General features: G+C 31.2%; 2 protein-coding genes and 1 long non-coding RNA gene across 4 annotated transcripts; 2 read left to right on the plus strand and 1 right to left on the minus strand.

Annotated features, from left to right (window-relative positions):
- The first annotated feature begins 7205 nt into the window (after nt 1-7205).
- Nucleotides 7206-8938, plus strand: LOC108449947 (uncharacterized). Of its 2 annotated transcripts, none has more exons than XM_017747344.2 (2): nt 7206-7963; nt 8284-8938. In XM_017747344.2, exons 1-2 carry the CDS (start codon nt 7366-7368, stop codon nt 8688-8690), a joined length of 1005 nt encoding a protein of 334 aa, XP_017602833.1. In that variant the 5' UTR covers nt 7206-7365; the 3' UTR covers nt 8691-8938. The 2 variants fall into 2 exon arrangements, with proteins under 2 accessions (XP_017602833.1, XP_017602834.1); XM_017747345.2 differs by having other exon boundaries at nt 8293-8938.
- A 1296-nt stretch (nt 8939-10234) lies between these two features.
- On the minus strand, nt 10235-15018 carry LOC108453130 (uncharacterized). The gene is made up of 5 exons (XM_017751066.2): nt 13195-15018; nt 12761-12945; nt 12234-12404; nt 11213-11665; nt 10235-10833 (listed from the first exon to the last, which is right to left on the minus strand). Exons 1-5 carry the CDS (start codon nt 14687-14689, stop codon nt 10390-10392), a joined length of 2748 nt encoding a protein of 915 aa, XP_017606555.1. The 5' UTR covers nt 14690-15018; the 3' UTR covers nt 10235-10389.
- Nucleotides 15019-16523: 1505 nt separating this feature from the next.
- On the plus strand, nt 16524-21660 carry LOC128292960 (uncharacterized). The gene is made up of 3 exons (XR_008282959.1): nt 16524-16658; nt 17131-17216; nt 21391-21660. It is a non-coding gene; the product is annotated as an uncharacterized LOC128292960 (long non-coding RNA).
- The last annotated feature ends 1768 nt before the right edge of the window (nt 21661-23428 follow it).

The following is a 23428-nucleotide window of genomic DNA, read 5'->3' on the forward strand; positions in this document are numbered from 1 at the left end:
ATCACAGTTAAAGTTAACTAATCCATATAGTAAGAACCGCATTAAGAAGCAAGACTGTTGATATACTTCCAATATGGAAACTGTGTATAGATTTCTACGAGTTTAGAAATGTTTGTAAAAACAAAACATGTTAGGGAAAATTGAAGATTCTAAGTAAATAAATACTTGAGTAAACACACATACATAGTGCATGTATAAAGACATGGCTGGTGTTGGATGCTTGGATAAATATGAAACCATCAAATGTTTTTTAACATAGAATAGTCCAACTTGATGAGGTATAAAGGTGAGTCCAGAACAAACAACCTCGGACATTTTCCAATGAAGGAATGAAACCTGTCATCCATCCAACAAAAGGACGGCACCAGAACAGTAAATAGACTTGAAAAAGTGCGTCATCTTTTCTTTAGTCTTGACCAGTTAATTCAAGTTGCTCTTAAACAAAACATTCTACGGTTAAGTTAAATACTGGCTCTACTTCGACCCAACCAATCAGGAAATTTCCAACTTGTTTGACTTATCCAAATCCCACCACCGCCCACATTTTTCAACCGTTAAAACGGTTATCCAGAATTACAGATAAAAAGGAAACCTTATCATTTAAAGCTGTAAAACATTACCAGGATGTTTTGGCGATTTAGGGTTCAGACAAACCCTACGTCTCAACCTGGGTTTCTGTTTCGTTTCCAGTCAAATCCATTGCACTTTTTTTTTTTTTTGGACCAAAACTAAACAAGATAGCGTGAAACAACTCCTCAAGCAATCACACGACAGAACGGTGGTTAGCTTAAATGAGAAAGGTTAACTTCTGATATTAGTTTATGGACATTGTGGGACATATATATTTATTTTGTATAATATGTATTTTGTAATATTATAAATATCCATAATATTATCTTGTTATCACCAACCCAACCATGGACAATTTAATATGCTTACTTTTGAGACTTTAGGTTTCATTGTTTTACCTAGAATGATGTTTCCAGAGTAGTTATTTTTTATTTTTTTATTTTTTTTTGGGGGGGTGAATTAATAAGCAAAAAAAATAAAGTAACATCTGTCATCACTTACATTAATAGAGTACTGATTTGCTTCCCCTCATATTAGAGGTATAATTAGTTGGAGAAATATCGATCATAATATAACTAATAAGTGAAGTGAAAAAAAAAAAGCCTCGGAATCTGAGCATATAATAACAAAAGCATCCCTCCAAAGTGAACAAAGACATAGAGCAATGTTCATAAACCATATAGATCATGCCACGATCTCCTTCTGCTCTTTTAACAAATGGGTAATCAATCAAATTTGGTACCTAAATATATTAATCTACATATAAATATTGATACCTAAATAAGGGGATTTATGGTAACTATTCTCTCTTGTTCTTTTATTTAAAAAGAAAAAAGAAAAAACCCTAACTACTACCATAATTTGTGATGCATACGCATACCACATGTGCAGCATACTTGTTTATTATCCACAATAATACATAGTCAAAATAATCTTTCTTTAGTGACGTCGTCAATAATTTTGCAATTTTTTAAGTAAAATTTTAAAATGCAACTTCCATGCACTTTCTTCGTCTTCTTCTATCTCTAGACTTTGATTGATGGACTAAGCTCTATCTTCGACTTGTTGTCTTAATCCTAAAACGTTTTGAATACAAGTTGGATCGACATTTTTGTCCCCTTCTCCGACACATGTTTTACCCGATCGAAAGCAATCGTTTTTTTCTGTCTTCATTTTTACTCGCTTAGCAACAACATTAATCCAAAATATATATGTTATTATATATGCACTATAAGTATATAATTTTAGGGTAAACTATTAAAATAATTATTTTTGTTTCTTTCAGATTACATTTTAGTCATTTATGTTTGAAATTTTATGTTTTAGTCACTTACGTTAACATGTTGTAACATTTTAGTCACTAAGCAGTTAATTACCGTTAACAATGTAACGGTAAGTTGACATGTCATGTTAAATAATCATTTTAAACAAAAATTTTAGGTTAAATTATACAATTAGTCTCTATTTTTTAAGCAATTTTTTTCTTTTATGTTCTTTTAACTTTCTTTTTATTCTTTATTTAAAATCCACTTTTCTTTTGCCTCTATTTTATTCCCTTCTCTATTTCTTTTAATGTAAAATAAAAAATTAAATTACTCAAAATGAAAAAATAGGGACTAATTGTATAATTTAACCTAAAATTTTCGTTTGAAATGATGATTTAACGTGCCATGTCAACTTATTATTACATCATTAATGGCATTTAATGCTCAATGACTAAAATATTACAACACAATAACGTAAATGAATAAATATAACATTTCAAACATAAATGACTAAAATGTAAATTAAAGGAAACAAAAGTGACTATTTTGATCATTGACCCATAAATTTATATACTTGCCACATTTTAAAAATAATTATTACATTCATATTTAGTGATTTTAAAAATAACTTATTTTATTATTAATGATATATAAGTCATAATATGATTTATGCGCGAGGTATAAATTACTACATTAACAATGCATCAAGTCCAAAATTACTAATTACATCCGAAAAAGACCAAAGATTTTTCCATGTACTTATCTCTAAACTGCAAATTGCATGCAAATAGATGGCAGGAGACACGTACGGCCAAAAGGCAAAGGGCAGCCTCCTCAAGTCTCAACAACTCTAATCTCTTAATTATTAACACCTTGAAAATAACGCGTGGGGCAAGAATTACTTTTAACTATTTTATTAATTTAATTTAATTAAAATAATCTTAATTAAATTTTTATTCAATTAGTATTGTTATTTTTATAGTAATTAGAAGGATACGAATTGAAGTGATTAGGAAAAATGTATGGATAAATGTAAATAAGCATGGTATAAAAAAAATTAATTAACGCGTTACTAGTCATGTAGTAATATTTGCATGTGAAAGAGTAATTTACGTGGGGCCACATGCAATCTCGCCCGTAAAAATTCAACAAAGAAAAATTACGCAATTAAATAGTATTTTCGTCGTTGACTTTCAAAATTCTGGACCAATGAGACTTGTCCACCTAGATCGTTATAGTAGAGAAATCAAAAGAAAATGGGATATCTAAGATTGTACTTTTGTGATCTGCCCTTTTATATTTGAAATCCATCTCGCATTATGCATATTCGTCAATAAGTGTAAGACAAGTTTGATGCATAAAATTCATATAATATAAAACTAATGATACATGTAAAATGGTTTAAATACATGAGTTGGGGATTCTTCTATTATTATAATTTAAGATTCAAGAATAATGGTTGTTTAATTATTTTAAAATAGGAAAAATCGAATTCCAGAAAATTTTAAAATGATACGATTCTCATAATATATACATACACCGTCGAATCATTATATTCATGCATTTTGCATAAAGGGTGTCTTGTAGCCAACAAACAAAATTATGGATAAAACGTCATGAAAAATGAAATAATTAAACAAATTAATTATATATATATATATATTATGGTGTTGAAAACTACCTACTGAACCAAGTGCTTAAAGCTCCCATAGACCAAACCGGCAGGTGGAAAGAGAGATTCATCACGTTTCAATTCTATGTTTCTTATTTATGTTATTGATCATAATGTACAATTATGTATGGTGTCTAATGCTGCCTTCATACACGGTTTCGACCATATTATAAATTATTCGTCCATAATAGATCAAGAGTCTTCCTTAATTTCAATTACTTCATTTAGATGCATGATAAGAATTGTTTCCATCATATCATAATTACGTTTTAATGTCAAATCTAACATTAAAATTATATTGCCACAACAAAGCACATACATTTATTATCATTCGTCAATTATTAATTTATTGCTGAAGAGTGAAAAACATAAATTATGTAAGGTGAAAAAATGATGGTTTGAGTGAGTGGAAAATAATATTTATATATACTTCATCATAGTTCTATATCCATATGAGTGGAGTCCAGTGACACACTTGCTCGAAACTTTTGTGCTTATTGAGATTGATCTTATTTGATTCGTAAATTTTTATTATTGTTCGTTAAATATTGAAAAAAAAATAATTATTTTCACAATAATATTATGTTTTTTTAATGTTTTTAATTATTAAATAAATAAATCCGACCTGATCAGATAAACCTAAACTAAACAAACTTTGTGCGACACTTGGACATAGCCTGTTTTTAAAAAATACTCTGAAATGTTTAGTCATGTCTCTATCTTATCCCATAAAGATGCGAAAGATTCACGAACTTGTATTATTGTTCTCCCCCACCCTAAAAGCATCGGTGGCTCGGACCAAGTATGTGCAATTTTGATCTTTCATATAGTATAGCTTAATTTATATTTTTTTTCATGTTATATAAAATAAATTAATTTGAATTTAAAAAAGTTATTAATAATTTAGTGTGAAATAAATTATGAAGACAGCAGTTGCAAATAAACTTTCTGCATACTTTTTCATTACACTTTATGTTTTATATATTTTGGTTGTCAAATCTAGACTTTTTACTATTAAAACAGTAATTTATTTTATTAACATATGGCACTATTATTCTATGTGAATTAAATAAAGGATATATACTAATAATAAAGAAAAGAGAAAGATAATAGCATGATGGGTTATTATATGTTTTGGGGTCCAATACAGTTCATATAAGCTTTAGGATCCAAACCCTTTTAATAACTGGAAATTGATAGGACATAATGCCATTAGCCATTTAATTACTTTCTAACTTTTTCAGAAAAAATAAAATAAAAACTGCTGCTCTTTTACATAAAATTCATCAATTGTTTCATTTGTGCAAATTTTATTTTTAATTTAACTTATTATTTAATAATAACATTTTATAAAAAATAAATAAAATGAATTTATTCGAATTGAATTTGAATGAAGATGTTGGTCAGTGCCAGTGATGCACCACTAAGTTGTAAGGGCTCAAACCCAAAGGTTGAACCACTCCGTCCTCCGCACCCACTGAATCAACGCTTCGGGAGCTCGCAATAAACTTGTGTAACGGTCAATAATATGGCCGTTGCGTTGGAAATATGCTTCTATTCCCATTTAAATAACGCCAAAAGTGAAAGTTCCTAAACTGCATTTTTGTAATTTCCTAATTCAGAAAGAAATTTAATTTATATATTTTTAAAACACAAAATAAAAATTAATTTATAAAATTATTTTCTTGGAAAAAATTATTACATATGTTTTTAAATAATATTTTTAGAATATGTATTTAATATTAAACTTCTTGAAACCTCTGTCACCATTATTACTTGTTTGGCCCTACACTTTTAATTAATTAGCTCCCATAAAGAGAATTAAATTGTTGAGGAAATGTTAAACTTCTTGAAAGTTGAAACCTCTGCCTCTGTAATCCGTACTAAAATTTTGTCTAAAAAGGAAAGGAAATATTTCATATTAATCAAATAAATACTATACAAATTAAAGGTCTTAAAAGAAATGGGATTGTTGAGGGGAATCGTGTTTTATTTTTTATGGAAAGGAGTTTATTCAAATGTTGAACCTCAGAGTATTTATATTTGATTTTAGTCTTAAGGTTTTGTTTTTCAACTTTGAAGAGAGTTTAAAGGAGTTCATAAAATTTATCAAAAATATCTAGGGTCTACAATAGAAATGTTTTATCATTTTAGCCTTGATAGAGTTCTATCCAAGCCCTTAATGGGTCTTAAAGAGTAAGAACACTACCACTTGGTGGACACTAGACGCTCTTAATAAATTTCATGAATCACTTTAAACTCTCCTTAAAATTAAGAGATAAAATATCAGGACTAAAACTAAACATAAATATTTCAAAAATAATACCCAACTGTTTAAGATCAAATTGATTGCTCGAAAATAATATTTTAAAAATTTATCGTAATAAAATATCATATTCATGAACAAAATAATTTTTTTTTAGTTTAAATAATCGAAAAAAGCGAAAAGAACATAAATTTGTAAAATTATTTAAGAAAAAGGACATGATTGATTGAAAACATAACTTAAATTGTCTGAAAACATTATTATGATGGCAAAGTTCCGGATGCATCAACTGTTTTCTTGTCGACTTACACCGAAACAAAGAAGGCTTCATTTTAACCTTATCACCTCATCTTTTAACAATTTTAAAAAAAAAAAAAAGAAAAGAAAAAAACTTTTTTATCTAAGGATACAAGTAGAACCCGAATTATTACAAATAAAATTATGCATTACAAACACAACTCCAATATAACTTATATCGGATCAGAATTGATATTTAATAAAAAAAGTTTATTATAATTAGCTTTCACATAATTGTCGAGTCTATTTCTTAGTCGGTCTAACTAAATTCGAGAACTCAAACTTACTATTAATTTAATGTTAAAAATTTAAAAAAATTCTTATCAACATTTATATATTTTATCAATTTAAATAAAATATTTCAATCAATGGTAAATTTGATCAATCAACTCAAGATTAATTTCTCTTCTTTAGTTTCAAATCAAATCAAGTAGTTGAACTCTTAAACAAATTTATTAAAGAGTTTTCATTGCATTATCAAAAGAATGAATTTTTAAAAAATATTTTTTAAAGTCTTATATTATATATAGAAGTTTTGATTGAATCGATATTATTTATAATCAAATTTTAACACAATTATTAAATTATTAAATGATTATTATTTTAATAAAATAATAAATATTAATTTAAGGATATAATTTTTTAGTCTTTATGAAACAAATTGAATCTAAAACTTAAGACAAATATGCTATATTAATTTTACCAGTTCAACCAAATTAATATTTACTATCTAGTACAATTTTTAATAAATATATTATATAATTATTTTCACACACACATCGTAAATATATCATAACCTAGTAAAATTTTATCATGATTAAAAATAATATTATATTTAAAAACAATAATACAAAAAATAAATGAGTAATTTTCAGTTAAATTTTAAATAAAAAATTATTTTTATAAAACAAAAAAGTAAGAAACCTTAAATTTAATTTAGGAATATAATTTTGATTTAATTTTTATAATTATTTTTTCCGTGAAAATTTTATAAAGTATTTGGCCATGACCTTTATCTTTGCCCCTATTGATATTAAGGAAAAAACGAATCTCAACCGTAAAACTCTATTTCCACTTAAATCAAGGGTCAGGATCAATTATAAACACTAAAAAGTATCCCCACTCTTCTCGTCTATATATTTTCCTTCACCTCACTCATCACTCTGACCAAACCACGCTAACCCAAAACACAAGAAAAAGAAAGAAAGAAAGAAAAAAAAGGAATACCCCTTACCTTCATAGAGAGAACAAAAGAAACAAAGCAAGGTATTTCTTTTCTTTTCTTCACCTGTAAAATGGCGACGGCGAGTACTTGGATATTGTCGCTAAAGGTATTTTTAATTTCTACCGGTATATTGGGTATAGTTTTAGGACTTAAAATCTCTGTTCCATTGGTTTTGGAATTCTCTGTTTCTCAAGCTCCGTTATGGTGGAGTGGTTTCCGTTCTTGGCTCAAGCCTCCATATCTTTACGTCGTCATCAACGGAATCATCATCACAATAGCAGCATCGTCGCGGTTTAACCAAAACAACGGCGAGAAAGATCAGATGGAGCAGATGCAACCGCGGCCGAAGATCTCGGAGGATCAACAACCAATGGTGGAGTATGAGACAAAGAGCGGGTGGGACTCTGATGCAGTGGAATCCAGTGATTTCGTGTACGAGGAAAATCAGAGAGGAGAAGAGGTGGAAACCAGGGTTTCCGAGGAGGAGAGCAATGTGGCGGTTGAAGATGACAGAGATGGAAACGAGTTTGTTATCTCTAAGTCGGAGTGGATTCCTCCAAGTAGAACGGATTCCTCGGAGATTCCGTTGGATGCTCTACTTATACAGGAGAAACCTGCGCCTTCTTCTAGATTCGGTCACCGGAAACCTGTTAAAGCCAATCCCGAAGGTATATAACTCTATATTGTTCAGCCTCTCTATCGAATCTCTTTAAGAAAATATTATCTGTTTTTTTTTTTAAATGTAACGGTTACTCGGTTATATTTTTTTTTTGTCAATATCTAAAATGTCGAATTTCAAAAAATAAAAATCTTTATTGGTGGAAGCTCCTCTCTGGCGGCGTTTCGGTTCTTTTATCCTCGTGTTCCGTGTTCAGCAATGGCGTCCACCTGACGCGCCGCTGAAGAAAGTCGAAGATAATCCCTTTTTTTTATTTTATTTTATTTTTTTTTTTTGTGTGTGTGTGTGTAATTAACTAATCCAGTGCAGCTAATGCAGGTGGGCGAGCGTTGACAGTGGCGAAGCCAAAACGGCATGAGACGCTGGAAAACACTTGGAAGATGATAACGGAAGGGAAATCAATGCCGTTGTCCAGACACTTGAAGAAGTCAGACACGTGGGAGAATCACGGCCGTGATATCAACATGGATGCGTTGACCAGCTCCCCTCTGATGAAAAAATCGGAAACGTTCAGAGACCGGACCAATTACCAGCTGCCACCCGAACAAGTAAGCTCTTTCCCGGCTTCAGGAAAGCTGAGAAAAGAACCGTCGCTGAGTCAGGACGAGTTAAATCGTCGAGTGGAAGCTTTTATAAAGAAGTTTAATGACGAGATGAGGTTACAGAGACAAGAATCACTTAATCAGTACATGGAAATGGTTAACCGTGGAAGTTAGCCACTAAACACAATAGACCAATATCTTCTGCCATAACCCTCAAGAGAAGAAAAAAATATATATTAGATTAATTTTTGGGAATATGCTTTGCTCCAATAAATTTAAAAAGGTTGGAGATTTGAAAGGAAAAAAAATTATGCAGGGTTTTATGTTTTTGGTGGTTTGAGTGTTAATAGGAAGATTTCATAGGAATTTACTGAAGTCTTGTAAATGAAGAAGGGTTTCAATGAATGACTGCTTCTACTAAATCATCATTTTCATTGTTCAATTACTTCATTTTAAAATCGAAGCTTGGTGATGAAGATAATGAACAGTAAATGTAGTCGGTGTCAAATTCCTTTCATTTTCAATAATAAAGGAGAGCTACCACTCAAATATATGTCAATTTAATGCATCATTTAATTTTTTTATTAATTTTCATTTAAGTTTTTTTATAAAACTTTTAGAATATTTTTCTAAAATTTTTAAAATTGTTTATGATTGGGTTTAGATTGAACTTTATATAAGGTACGAATATAACGTGATTCGGAATATGAGTTATAAATTTTATCAAAACTTGTTTACATTTAATACGAGTCTTCGTAGTTGGTTACCCAACCCTTACAAGTTCTAGTTTCGCGTAAAAATAATAACACAGATGTAAGGTTGGCTTACAGTCTTCTCTGCCTGTCAAGTGTCAACCTATAAAGGTAATTAAGGATAGGGCCCTTGAGCTGCAAATTTCGATCCAAGCCGAGTTAGATTCATTGGGACCCATAACACATGTGATCTGTCTGCTGTGTTTCTTTTTTTTCTTTCTTTTAATTATATATTAATAAATAAATAAACCAACCTTTCAGCCTCAAAATAAAAACAAAATAAAATTGAATAAATAATCGAATAGGGTTTGATTTTATTACTAATCAATGATTTTTATGTAGGATTCTTTTGTTAATTTAGATGGTGCTGAGGGTGAGCTGAGAACAATCCAAATTTGATTTTTCATAAACTCAATTGTATGTATAAGCAACGCTTAGATATATTGACAAGATGATTAGGAAACTGTAGGAGAAAGTAGGGTAGGGAATTAGCTTATAATCATTTGATCCATAAAACCACTTGCAATAATAGCAGTAAGCCATTAACTCATCTTTACAGGTCAAGCTTTACGGCAAAAGTATTGCTGTAACTTGAAGCTTGACACTAGTACCAAATATAAGCGACAATAATTGATACACGCACATTCATATACATGATGATAGGCCCCATTTTCAGTTCAGAGAAAAAGATAAATAAATCCATTTCTAAATTCATCCACTTTGCGACATGGAGTGGAGCCGTTTGATTGATGGTCAGGTCAGGCCTGGTCGTGCAAAATGAAGCAACAATTTTCCACCTTTATCATACAAATGGTAATGTCAACTTCATCTCATAATCATCAATTCTTCAATTTCACCACTTTCAGTACTTTATTACTACCTTTCGGCATTGGTAATTGATGAGTGTGAAAATTGACATATTCTATCATCTGGGTGATTTATTACTTGGAAAAAGAAAATTAAGAATTCCAAAACTTGAAATGGATATGATTTTGATCCAAATATACAAAATGATCCAATACACGACACTCAAATTTCGCTTATAGTGTACACATTACACAGCTAGTTCATAGAATTGTCAAAGATATATCTCAGTAGTAGGAGTTGGATGTGTAATATTTCTAGGCTTGTTTCTGCCTTTTAATTCGCTCAAGTGCACCCAGTAGGCTCTTACCGCCTTTTTCTTTGGCAGCCGAGGCATCATCTCCATCCTGAATGTCATTGCCATCTTCCCTCTTCCGAATACCTCCAAACACGGCAGACGGGACATCCTTTTGTGCAATTTCAACTTTTTCTTCATCCGAATCACTTTCATCTGGCAAATCAATGTCTTCGAGATTTGCTGTTGTTTTCAACCCACCATCGGCTTGTGACTCAACTCCAGCACTCACAAACCCTACTTTCCTAGAGTTGTCTTTGGCAATAGCATTATCAGCCGCAGGTAGTATCTGCCTTTCAAGAGCAGCCATTTCATCCTCAGAGATACCAGCCTGTTTCATTTTGTCCTTAGCTTCATCGATGTTCTGATCCTTCTGCATCAGATACTCAGGGAGAATGAAGTGTGTCTGGAAGAACAAGAACAATGAGAATTAGGATCTGGTGAACAGAAATTGAAAACATTATGCAGAAGTATAAAACACATACATGTGTATATATATTAACACGTGCAATTGATAGGACGGTGCATATTAACTCAGAGACATCCATCAATTTAAGCAATATCATGACCACTCATACAATTAGCAACAAATGTATTCCTTTCAAGATAGACAGCAGCAGTAGAATAAAATGAACTAAAATCAAGTCCTTAGTTGGTGGTCGATTTGCAAAACAATAAATATTGATGCAGATATTAAGAGAGTTTACTCTGGGGACATATCAGATGACAATAAGAAAATAGTTCCTAGTGTTGCGTGCAAGGAAATAAAAGAACAATAAGCTTACCTGGCTATAACTTGCAGAGACACTCCGTTTAATACGCAACATTTCTCTGAAGGTATCTTCATTACCATGTTGCACCTCAAACTCCCTCCATTTATCCCAAAAATCTGCATCAGAGCGTGGATCAGCAAACTGAGATGCAAATACATATATTGCTCGAGCACGATCAATTTCTCCTAAGCTTTTTTCTAACTCTGCATATTTTAAACACATTGTCTTCACATCTTTATCTGGAAGGCCAGACTGTATTGCCTGCTCATAAATTTCTCTTGTTTTTGGAACACCAAAGATCTCAGCTGCACGGGCAATGTAAATCTCATACATGCCAAGCTTCTCATGATTTGAAACAGCCTTAGTCGCTTGATCGTAGACCTTCATAGCTCGTTTTGCTAGCCCATAATCCTCCTCCAGCTTTGCATATTGAAGATACAGGGGTTTTACTAAATCAGCAGGTGCCTGATAAATTTGAGGAAAATTGACGTCAAAATAAGTATCATAGGACATTGATAATTCAGCATCATTCAAGTCTCCAATATAAAGTTAAGGTAGAAAAATAAAGGAGTGGAAAGAACTAAAGCAGACCATAGGCTTTAAAAAGGAGGTTTTGCAAACAGTCAAATTCATGTTTCCATGTCATCAAGTTACTCTACAACTTAAAAAATCTGAGTTATTAATAGCATGCCAATCATCTGAAAAATATTATTTCTTGCAGCTAAAAGCAGACTGATAGTAAAACCATCAAACTAATTTTAAAGTTCTTTTTTAAGCATTTTAACAAGAATCTTCCCATCTTTCTGTCTAGTGACAAAGCAGCAATTTTGGAATCAACCATAAAAATAGATATATATGAAACTGTATAATTTTGACCAGAGATTCTTCAATTGATTACAATTTAACATGTGACCTTAAACCTACTTCGGTTTCAGAAAATGCAAGTCAAGCCAATTGTAAACAAGCATGCAGATAATACTTCAACAATAATGATGTTTAGCCTAAAGGTCTGAAAGGATAAAAATATGTATACTGTTTCAACAGCATGCTCAAACAGCTCCCTTGCTCGTTCCAGTTTTGATTTCCCATATCTCTTTACAAACTTCGACAGATAAGTGACCCATATATCCTTCACATGTGGATACTTGAATATCTTGACCCCTCTTTCGTACACTTTGAAAGCATCTTCAAAATATTTGTTCTCCTGCAAAATTTGAATTCTTGTTAGTCCTCAAAACATTCAGGAGGTTTGGTACAGGATGATTATCCAAAAAACCATCCAAAAATTCATTTCTTTTAGTTTTTTGTAAGGTTATTTTGGAAATCTTGTACTCAGAGACCTTTTTCTTCTTATGGTACTAAATGTTGTGATCTGACATCACTAGTATTTCTAAAGTTATAACAAACATTTAAATATAAACTCACTAGCAATCAAATCACCTCGGTAATTTTATCACCGTGGTAATTAGATAACCACAGTGATCTTGCAAGTAAACAAAAATGCTACCTTAAGGAAAATTTTAAAGAAATTGTTGTTGCATAAGTACAGAAATGTTTTACCTCTAATAAAAATGCATAGTTTATTATAATTTGTGGCGTAGCAATTCTTAAATCAAGTATTCTCTCATAGACCGCTCGAGTTGACTCCAGTGTACCCAGACTCTCTTCCAAGTCCACATAGAATGTCCAGAGCCTCAAGGATTTATGTAGCTTCATCTGAACAGGTTCATTCCCATCAGCAGCCACTGCAAACAAAAAAATACACCAATGCGGGAGTATGTTTTAGCTCCATAAATAAGCCATGGTTGCTAAATCTCCTCAAGCTTGATCCGGTACTAACTATAGATGATGCCAGTCTCATTTTTTTAAAGAAAAAGAAAGGTTTTAAGACAGATGGAAAAGAAAAGGATAAGAAGCAATGCATGTCAAAAGGAATGTAATAACCTAACATCAAAATAGATGTCATTTACTCAATAAACAGTAACAGTGATTACCTCTTCGTTTGACTTCAACAGAAGGCTCAGCTGTAGCACGTCTCATCAGCTCCAATGCACCTTTGAAATTCTTGTGCCTCAGCTCCATCTCTGCCCACTCAGCCCATATACTTGCCAGGTGATCAACAGTCTTGTAATTTACTTGGACAGCTTTATCAAAAATGACACGAGCATTCGCCAGATCTTTATATGTCTCATAAAGCTTTGCAAAAGCCACCCATAGAGTATGGGGCTTTCCAACAGCTTTCATTGGGTCAATCGTCCTAACTGCCTCTGTGTATGTCAATATTTGCTTGGTGGGATTTCCCTCAAATAACTTGACCCTACGGTGCCATTGCTCCACATTATGTGGATTCTGCCGTAAAAGGACACTGTTAGCCAATTCCGGCCTTCTATTCATTAAATGCTCTAACCGAGCCAACCTCAAATCAACATCCTTATCATCATGCAACCAAAACCCCTTAAATATCTTCTTCTCAAACTTGGATTTTGATTTGCACAGAGCAATGTCCAAACGGATGTCTTCTTCGTCCTCCTCTTCCTCTTCCTCTTCTTCTTCCTCATCACTCAAATCCATGTTCTCCATTTTAAGGGCAACCATACTCTCTTCAAATTGTGAATAAGCGTCAAATATGACACTGAAATCCCTCACAGTAACCACAGTTGTCATTCCCTCCTCAAAAATATCCCTCGCCTTCTCGAACAGATTTCTTCTGATATAATAATCAGCAAGTGAAGTCCAAAGTCTCCCAACTTCATCCGTAAATTTTCTAATTCCACCTCTGATTATCGCATCCACATTAAGCCCTGAAACCTCTGTCGCATGTGTTGTGAGCAAATCACACAACTCTAACCACAACCGATGCTTAGTTTTACCCTTTATCGAATAAAACTGACCGTCATTCAAAACAGACGCTAACCTCTCTGCTGCTTCTTGCCACAGATTTGAATTCACCAAAAACTCAATGAAATCCTCAATATGACTAGGATCATACTTCAAATATCTCCTATAAACCCTAAGCGATGTCTCAATGGGGATACCCCTTTGACTCACAAAAACCAAATAAGGTTCCCAAATCCTATCATGTTGAGTCACAGGCAACGCACACAGTGCTCTATCGAACGCCCTACGTGTCTTAGTAATCAATTTCTGTTCAGTTAACGTCGACAAGTACATTATCCAAATCCTAGGCATCTTATGCATTGTAACAAGCGCCCTCTCAAAAGTATTGTTAAGGGTTTCATATTGAGGGTGAGTAACAGGTAAATTGCGAACAATCTCGAGACGTTCACGTAAATAAGCATGCCAAAGCTTGTAACTACCAGGCAAAGCTTTCAAGGCTCGCTCGTAGATTATAAATCTTTTCTTGAAAGGGGCATCTGATCTAGCTATTAAATACCTCCACCAGAGTTTCAAACTAAAGGGGTTTCTTAACAGTTCTTCTTCGTAAAGAAGGTCATCTTGAGATGGGTATAGTTCCTTTGGCAGCGACATTCAACAAAAGATCCAGAAGATAAACAAATCCCAGAAATAAAAAGAAGGAAATATTAAACCTAAACCTAACAAAAAAACTGGTTGACTGACCTGAGTGGAGAGCTCTGGAAATGTTTATACAGCTGAGAGAAACCCTTTGGTAATTGTAACAAGCAAGGACTTTAGGGAAAAACCCACGATTCTGGAGTATGAAAAAAGGGGAAGGGATGTGACGGGGAATGGATTTGGATGGGATGGGGATGGGGATGGGGATGGCGCCCAAAAGAAGAAGAGTTAAGCAGTGGTAGCGTCGTGCTGGATCAAGCAGGTTTTGCCAGGAAATGGGTTTTAACGAAAGGGCCTAATGACTATGAAATATACTCCATTGGACTAGTTAACGAAACACACAAAAGCCCTATCTGAATTTGACTGGGCCTATTAACTCTTAAGTACTGCAAATTTATATAAATTATTAAAAAAAAAAACCTAAAGAAAATGCACGTCAATCTTGTTCTTCTAAAACTTGGATTTTATTTTAAATTTAGGAATGTTTATTTACATGTAAAAGATTTTAAAGAAAATATTTTTATTTTTTTTGTTTGTTTCAAAAAAACAGCTTGGTCAACAGAAAATAATTTACAGGTCAACGTAAAATAAGTTATTTTTTTATAAAATGACTTAACCTTTAAAAAAGAGCAAGTTATTTTTCTAAAAGAGTTCCTCTATAACTAATTTTATTTTATATAAGAATTAGTTTAAATCAAGCTTAATATTATTATATTGATAAATTTTATTTTTACTTTTTAAATATTTAAAATTATTAAAATATTATATTTTTAATATTATTAAACATACATATTTAATTATTTATTTTAGTCATATGATAAATTATTAATATAATAAATATAATTTATTATTTTAATAAACTATTTAATATTTCAATTCTATTTTAATAATAAATTTTAAAAATAATAATTTTAAATAATATTATTCACATATTATTAAAAATATTCCATATTAATATTTTAATAATAAATATTCATTACTGATTACATATATTAATAATATATGTTTTGTAGTATTAAGGTTAAAATATGTCATAAGTCTATGTACACTTCGCAGATTTGCAATTTAGTTTTTGTACTTTTATTTTCAAATTTGAAAATCAAGTCCAATTGTTGACATCATTAAATTTTTTATCAATTTTGTTGATGTCACATTTTAAAATAAAATATACTCACTTGGTAGTCATGTAATTAAAAATGACATTGTAATGAACTTGAATTTAACATAATATTTTTAATATATGCAAAAATAATGTAAAATATAAAATTATAGATCTGAATAAATTCAATTAAACAATGGAAAAAAATCTCAAATGTATGTTTGTTTCATTAAAATGACTTTTATGAAATATTTTTAAGAAATCATTTTCCAAAAATCATTTCCAAAAGTCATTTTCAGAGAAACAAACGGAGCCTATTGAAAACACATATTCGCTTAACAAATGAATGTCTAGATTGTAACAGCCCGATTTTGGGCCTAGTCGAAACAGTAATTTCGGGACCACTATTCCGAGGCCAGAGAAAATTATTTTAGTATTATTTTGTGTTATAATACAATTTTATAAGTGCATGTAAATTTTGGTAAGTTAATTTTAGCGATTTCTAGTCCAATTTCGAAAAAAGACTAAATCGCGTAAAAGATAAAAGTTGAGTTTTAATACAAAAGGTGTTAAATTATCTTGTATTTTAAATTGGGGGTCTTTAAAGTAAAATTAGGCCATTTAAAGAGTGATGGCCGGCCATGAGACAAGGAATGAAATGGTCAAACATGTTAGGTAAGTGTTGGGTGATTTATTTGACAAATAAGTAATAAAAATAAAGAAAAGAAAATATCATCTTTTCTTCATCTTCTCTCCACCGGAAAAAATGGCAGCAAAGAAAGGGTTTAGAAGTTAGAAACTTTCAGCAAAGAAACTCCCTTTATAGTAAGTGATTTTAATGCTTTTTCTTGATGATTTTTACATTTTTGGAACCCCTAAAGCACGAGCTTTCATATGAGGGGTCTATTTTGCAATATGATGAAGAGTCTAGGGTTTTGCCACGAGATTAAATGTGTTGTTTGCTGTGTTTTTATGGAAGATTATGAGTCCTAGTTGTCTAATAAACAACTTTTGTGAAAGAAATTGCATGAAAACACCTTAAAAAGGGCTAGATTGCTAAGTTGTAAAATGAGTTGTAAATGTGTGAAATAGTTGAAATTATGAGTTGCTATAGTTATGAAAATGGTTCATCTAGACTCAAGGAGTAAAGAAATGTGATAAAAATTATTTTACGAGCCTAGGGATAATTTGATAATTTTAGCAAAATATAGGGGCAAAATTGAAAAAATTGCCCAAGTGTGTCAATGGACTAATTTGATCAGTACATTGTTTTAATAAGTTGAATGTGATATTTTAGATGATGAAAATCGAGATTTGGACCTAGAACGGAAAGAAATCGATTAAGGGATAATTACGTTTTTTTTTCACCTTTGTGGTATCGAGGTAAGTTCACGTGTAAATAATGTAGCATAATTGTTATTTTAAGTTATTGATGTTAAATATATGATATGCTGATTTTTATCATGAAATATATGCTTTGTGGTTATTTTCGAATAAAATGCAAGTTATGTGTATTATCTGTTAAATATAAAGTGCTACCGAGTATTGGTTTCGATATTTTACGGAAGATGGCAAGGATATGTGTTTGAGGAAAATCCCGTTTGAACCTTAGGAATAGATTAGGATACAAGTGACATGCCACTAGGATGGTTGAGCATCCCAACTCGTTGAGTTGAGTCCGAGTTCACTTATGGATGCGAATGTTCGAACTCGTTGGGTTGAGTCTGAGTTCGTGAGATGTAACTAGGCATCCGAGCTCGTTGAGTTGAGTCTGAGTTCACTTATGGATGCGAACGCCCGAGCTAACGCCCCCACGCCCGAAACCATCACCGGAGTCAAGCTTGAGGTGTTACTAAACTTATCTTACCTTTTAAACAACTCTAAATCACTTATTTTAATTTTCAGAATAAACTTTTTTTCTGCGTCATGGTTACTTAAAAATTCATTTCTCGAGTTTCAAAACTCGAAATTAAGATCCGTAAATTTTTCATGAAACTAGACTCATATATATATCTACTAATTTTTTTCTAGAATTTTTGACTTAGCCAATTAGTACAGTTTATTAGTTAAAGTTTCCCCTGTTTCAAAACTTGACTGCACTAACCTCTTGTTACTACGAACCATGTTTCTTCCTGTAAAAAATTCATATCACTAAGCCGTTTGTTTCTGTTAAAACTAGACTCAACAAGGATTATAACCATATAAATTATACCTTCTAATTAGTTTTGTACAATTTATGGTGAATTTCCAAAGTTGAAACAGGGGTTCTAGAAATCGCTCTGACCTTGTTTCACTAAAACTCAGATATATCATGAAATATAATACCTTTACCTATTTTTCTTATTCCATAAAAAATAGACATAATAAGCTTTAATTTCATATATTATTCATCTTCAAACTATGTTTATACAATTTTAGTGATTTTTCAAAGTTACGTCATTGCTGTTACTTGAATCTGTTTTAGGTTACTTTCATATTTTCATAATTTTCATGTGATAATCACCATTCAATCATACATATTAATAAACATGCATATCATCGGCCATTTTATTAGCTAATCACTAGCAAGTATTTACACATCATTCATTGTTCATATTATACCAAAAGTGGCTAAGTTTCTATACATGCCATACACAAAACAAAACGTCTAATTATACCGAGTTATTTCTTTGATAGTGTGATCGGCCTCCGACATTTCCTTCGATCCCGAGTGACTAGATAAGTACTATAAGAAGAAGAAAATAAAGAGATTAAGCACTAGGCTTAGTAAGCTTACAAGCAAATAAATCACAACATTCAACATAATGGATAATTATGCATAATATCATCTAACATCATAAATTTCTTTACTTCTCAATTTCTATCTTCTTCTTTATTCCTTACCTTCTTTCTTACGACCTTTCCTTTTCATAAGTATAATCTACTTTTCCTTTGCTGTTAATTCACTGTAATTTAACTCGTATCCTGACCCGTTGAACCACTCGGAATACTAAGGATACTAGGTCGCTTCTGTCTATCAATATCTCGCCAATGCCATGTCTTTGACATGGACTTACATGAATTATTCTGCTCCAATGCCATATATAATATGGACTTACATGGCTCAATCTCTGTCTCCAAAGCCATATTTCTAATATGGACTTACATGGCTCATTTCGTTCATCTCACAACCCTAATATCCTAACATTCCTAGGGTTCAACCGGGCTTTCTAACACTTTTCCTCCTCACTTCACCTTAAATTCGACTTTAAATATTTTCATAACATAAATATATAAATGCTGGAAATTGAAAATAATAATGTAAAATAAAAGAATATTGCATTTATTTACTGTAAACTTACCTCGATACAAAATGTGACTAAACTTTACAATTTAGTCCTTTACTTTTTCTTTTCCCCGATCTACTCTCGAATTTCGCTCTTCTTGATCTATAATAGCAAATTTAGCTTATTTAATATCAACATTTATCAAAACAACCCTTTACTCAAACTTTGGAAAAATTACATTTTGCCCTAAACTTTCACATATTTGCACTTTTGCCCCAAGGCTCGTAAATTAAACTTCATCCTATTTTCTTATGTTTTATGACATGCTGATCATTTTTCCTTCTATGGCAACATCAAATTCACACACTAACATGTACTTATGACTATTAGGTATTTTTACCGATTAAGCATTTTACTGTTTTCACTTAAAACCAAGTAGCACAAGTTGTCTAACATAATTTAAAACCTCATATTCCATCATAAAACATCAAAATACACAAATTTCACCTATGGGTATTTTTCCAAATTTGATTCCTAACTTAAATTATTGCTAGCATAAGCTTTATCGAGCTAGGGACTTCAAAACGTAAAGATCATTAAAAGCGGGCTTGGAATCACTTACTATGAAGCTTGAAAGTTGAATAAACCCCAGCTATGGAGAGAGGTAAGGTTCTGCTGGTAACTTGAAGAAGATGATACAATTTTATCATCTTTTTACCTTTTATTAATGTTAATAACCAAATGACCAAAATGCCCTCCTTACTAAACTTTCAAAATTCCTTCCATGTCCTAATTTTGTCCATGAACTTAAAATTGGTCAAATTACCATTTAAGATCTCCTAATTAATATTCCAAAATAATTTCATACTAAAACTTCTAGAATGCAAGTTTTGCAAATTATTCGATTTAGTCCCTAACCTCAATTTAAGCACTTTATGCATAGAATTTTATCACGAAATTTTCACACAATCATGTAATCATACCATGAACCTCAAAATAATAATAAAATATTTTTTATTTTATTTTTTTTACCCTGAATTTGTGGTTTCGCAACCACTGTTCCTTTTGGGCCCTATTTCGGAATGTTACACGTTGAGTTGAGTCCGAGTTCACTTATGGGCGGGTTACATGGTAGCTTGGCTACATATGTGGCACTTATGTGCAAACTTTCCATGTATCCGAATTATATTCAGATGTGTTCAACGGGTAAAATTCTACTCAAATAGAGGAATACTCGAGATGAAAGGGACGTATTGGTAAATGTTGTGAAATGGATACTTTGAACAGATATGTACTTAACCCTCGGGTTGAAAACTCGACATAACAACAATATGGTAAGATGGTAAATGAAAATGTGATATGAATGTCTCGGTGATGATTATACAAACGATGTTGTATTAATTTTGTGAACAATGATCATGAATGAGTAATTTAGCCTTGACAGATTTGAGTTACTGCAGTAGTGTAACTTTGAAAATACACTAAAAATAGTGGAAAATAAGTTAGAGGCAGAATAAAATATACGATTAAAGCTTAATGAGTCTATTTTCACATGAAAGAAACAGGGGAAGAAAAAGAATTCCATATTGTGTGATATTTGAATTCTTGTGAAACAGGGTCTGAATGAATTCGAGATCCCCTGTTCTGACTTTAGAAATTCACCAAAAATTTTACAAAAATTATTAAGAGTCATACCTTACATGCATGGATTCCTTATTGAGTCTATTTTTAGGGGAAATAAACGCCATGGTCGTTGGAATTTTGTACAGGGAGAAATTCGGTTTGTAGTGCATAGGGGTCAAAGTGGTCATACCCTGAAATAAGGGAGAATTTAACTAATAAACTGTACTAATTGGCCCAACCAAAAATTCTAGAAAAAAATTAGTAAGTAGACATATGAGTCTAGTTTCAAGAAAAATAGACAAGAACATTATTCGAGTCTTGTACTATGAGATAATTGAACTTTAGTACAGAAGGGTTGAAACTGTCAGACAGTGAATCAGGGGTAACTTTGAGGAATAAACTGTACTATTTGGCTTAACCAAAAATTCTGAAAATTTTATGGAAGAAAGGAAAATAAGTCTAGGTTCAGAGAAAATTAACGGAACTTAATTCAGAGTTTCGTAGCTCCAGATATAAATAATTTAATGACCGTTGCTCAGAAAGACAGCTTGTAGTGAACTTGAGAATATGTTGTAAACATTGATAAAACAAGTTAATGAGTGCTTATTGTTTTCATATGAAATTATTAAGCGAAAGCTTACCCCCCTCTTCTTTCCCATGTTTTCTAGAGTTTCCAGGTTAGCTCGGGTTGGAGGCCGTCAGAGATATTATCACACTGTCAAGCTAACGCTATTGGTGTAGTGATTTCAAGTACTTTGAGCCTATGGAATGTATAGGAGTTTAAATATTAGAGTATGTGATATGGCTTTAACCATATGTGTTGGCCTATTTGGATTATGGGGTTGTAAATCTATTTTAATTATGCATGCATGTGCTATGGTATTATGTGATGAGTTTATAATGATTATAGTATGAATGTGGTAAAGATGTGAGTAAAATCTATGATATCTATTGCATGTTAAATTGCCATAATCATGACATGTTAGGAATGTTTAAGTACCTAATTTTGCCATGTTGTATGTTATTGTATAAGTATGCGTGTATCTATTGTGAGTGTGACAAAATGGCTTGGAAAATAGCCTTGTATTTGTCTAGGTTTTTGGACACGGGCGTGTGCTCTATACCCACACGGGCATATGAAGCCTTGATGCAAGAGATTTTCTAAGTTTTTCATGAGTTCTCGGTTGGGTCCCGAACCACTCCTGATGTATGTTTTGGGTCTCGTAAGCCCGTATATGGGACAGATTGTATGTGAAAATAAAAGTTTTTAATTATTTGAGATTTCATGGCCCTGTTTAGTATGGAAGTGTTAGTAAAAGTCAAGTAGCACCTCGAACCCCGTCCCGGCGTCGGATGCGGGCGAGGGGTGTTACATAGATGTCTATTTGCCCAATTTCTTTTCAGATATACATTTTAAATCATTTTCATAATTCCAAATAATTAATAATATAGAAACTTTATATGTCAAGAAAAATTTGCAAGTATTTTTATTTTTAAAATTTTATATTTTTAATTTTCTAATATTTTAAAGACATTGACATGTGGCATCAATTTATTAATTGAGTAAATAGATAGAATGGTAGCAGGGTAAATGTGGCAATAAAATTTTTAAGGTATCAAATTGAGAATTTGTATAAACTACAAAAGCTAAAATAGGTACCAAGCCAATTTTATATACAATATAACACCAACTTTAGTTTAATATATAATATGATGCAGCCAACAATTTCTTGGTTTAGTAGTAGAAGTATGATATTATAAGCATGAGAGTTTAACTTCGGTATTAAACAACTCCACTCACCCCTCTAACTATTAAAAAATTTAATATAATGCACAAATTTTATTTTATGCAGTTATATATATATATATATATATTTTATCTAATTTTATAAATTACAAACATTGTTTCCGAATGTGATATAATAATTTATTATTAAGTTTATTTAAATTTATATGATATCATTTATCAAAAATTCATTAATATTATGAGTTAATAAAAATCAGATAAATTCGAAAATGATAAAAGTATTGTTATTTTATAAAGTAATAAATACTAATTTGAAAGTGTTTTTATCCATTTACATAAAATCTATGAAATATATAAATATAAGGAGATTTAAACTCAAACACCATAATTACAATTTCAATCAAAATATCATTAGTTTTACAAAATTATAAGTATAAAAATTTCATCATGTACATATTCATATGAAAATTACGTATTTAGAATATAAGTATGCGTTTAAAAATAACATAAAGTAAATAATGAAATGCTGGAAACTAATTATAGTAACACACACAATATGTACAAATTTAAAATAAACAAATTAGTTTAAATTATGAGTAAAATTATATTTAAATAGGTAAATACATTAGATTAAGAATATTAAATATACCCTAATTGTTTATAATGATATTGTCATTTTTTTAAATACTATCGAATTAATCCATGACACCGATCTAGTCAAACTATTCAATAATAGTAAGACAACCGAAACAGTTTGTGTAATAAATTAAAATGCATAAATATATTAGAATAAAGCTTTGGTTGAGGTTGTATTTTTTTTTATAAATGTTGGTGATGTTGGTTTTAATCTCAATAATTATATTTTTTCATTTGTTTATTTTAAATAAGAAAAGATAATAACTACCTCATAATAATATAATTTATTTAAAATATGTAAAATTATTTTAATAATTTTATTA

The sequence above is a fragment of the Gossypium arboreum genome, chromosome 5 (genome assembly GCF_025698485.1).
Source record: "Gossypium arboreum isolate Shixiya-1 chromosome 5, ASM2569848v2, whole genome shotgun sequence".
NCBI lineage: Eukaryota > Viridiplantae > Streptophyta > Magnoliopsida > Malvales > Malvaceae > Gossypium > Gossypium arboreum.

Bases quoted from the DNA above. Each gene is read 5' to 3' on its own strand.
- LOC108449947 (XM_017747344.2), top strand. From the start codon at position 7,366: ATGGCGACGGCGAGTACTTGGATATTGTCGCTAAAGGTATTTTTAATT. The intron at 7,964-8,283 runs GTATATAACTCT...AATCCAGTGCAG, and splicing joins TGTTAAAGCCAATCCCGAAG to CTAATGCAGGTGGGCGAGCG.
- LOC108453130 (XM_017751066.2), bottom strand. From the start codon at position 14,689: ATGTCGCTGCCAAAGGAACTATACCCATCTCAAGATGACCTTCTTTAC. The intron at 12,946-13,194 runs GTAATCACTGTT...TTTTGTTTGCAG, and splicing joins TGTTGAAGTCAAACGAAGAG to TGGCTGCTGATGGGAATGAA. The intron at 12,405-12,760 runs GTAAAACATTTC...CAAATTTTGCAG, and splicing joins ACTATGCATTTTTATTAGAG to GAGAACAAATATTTTGAAGA.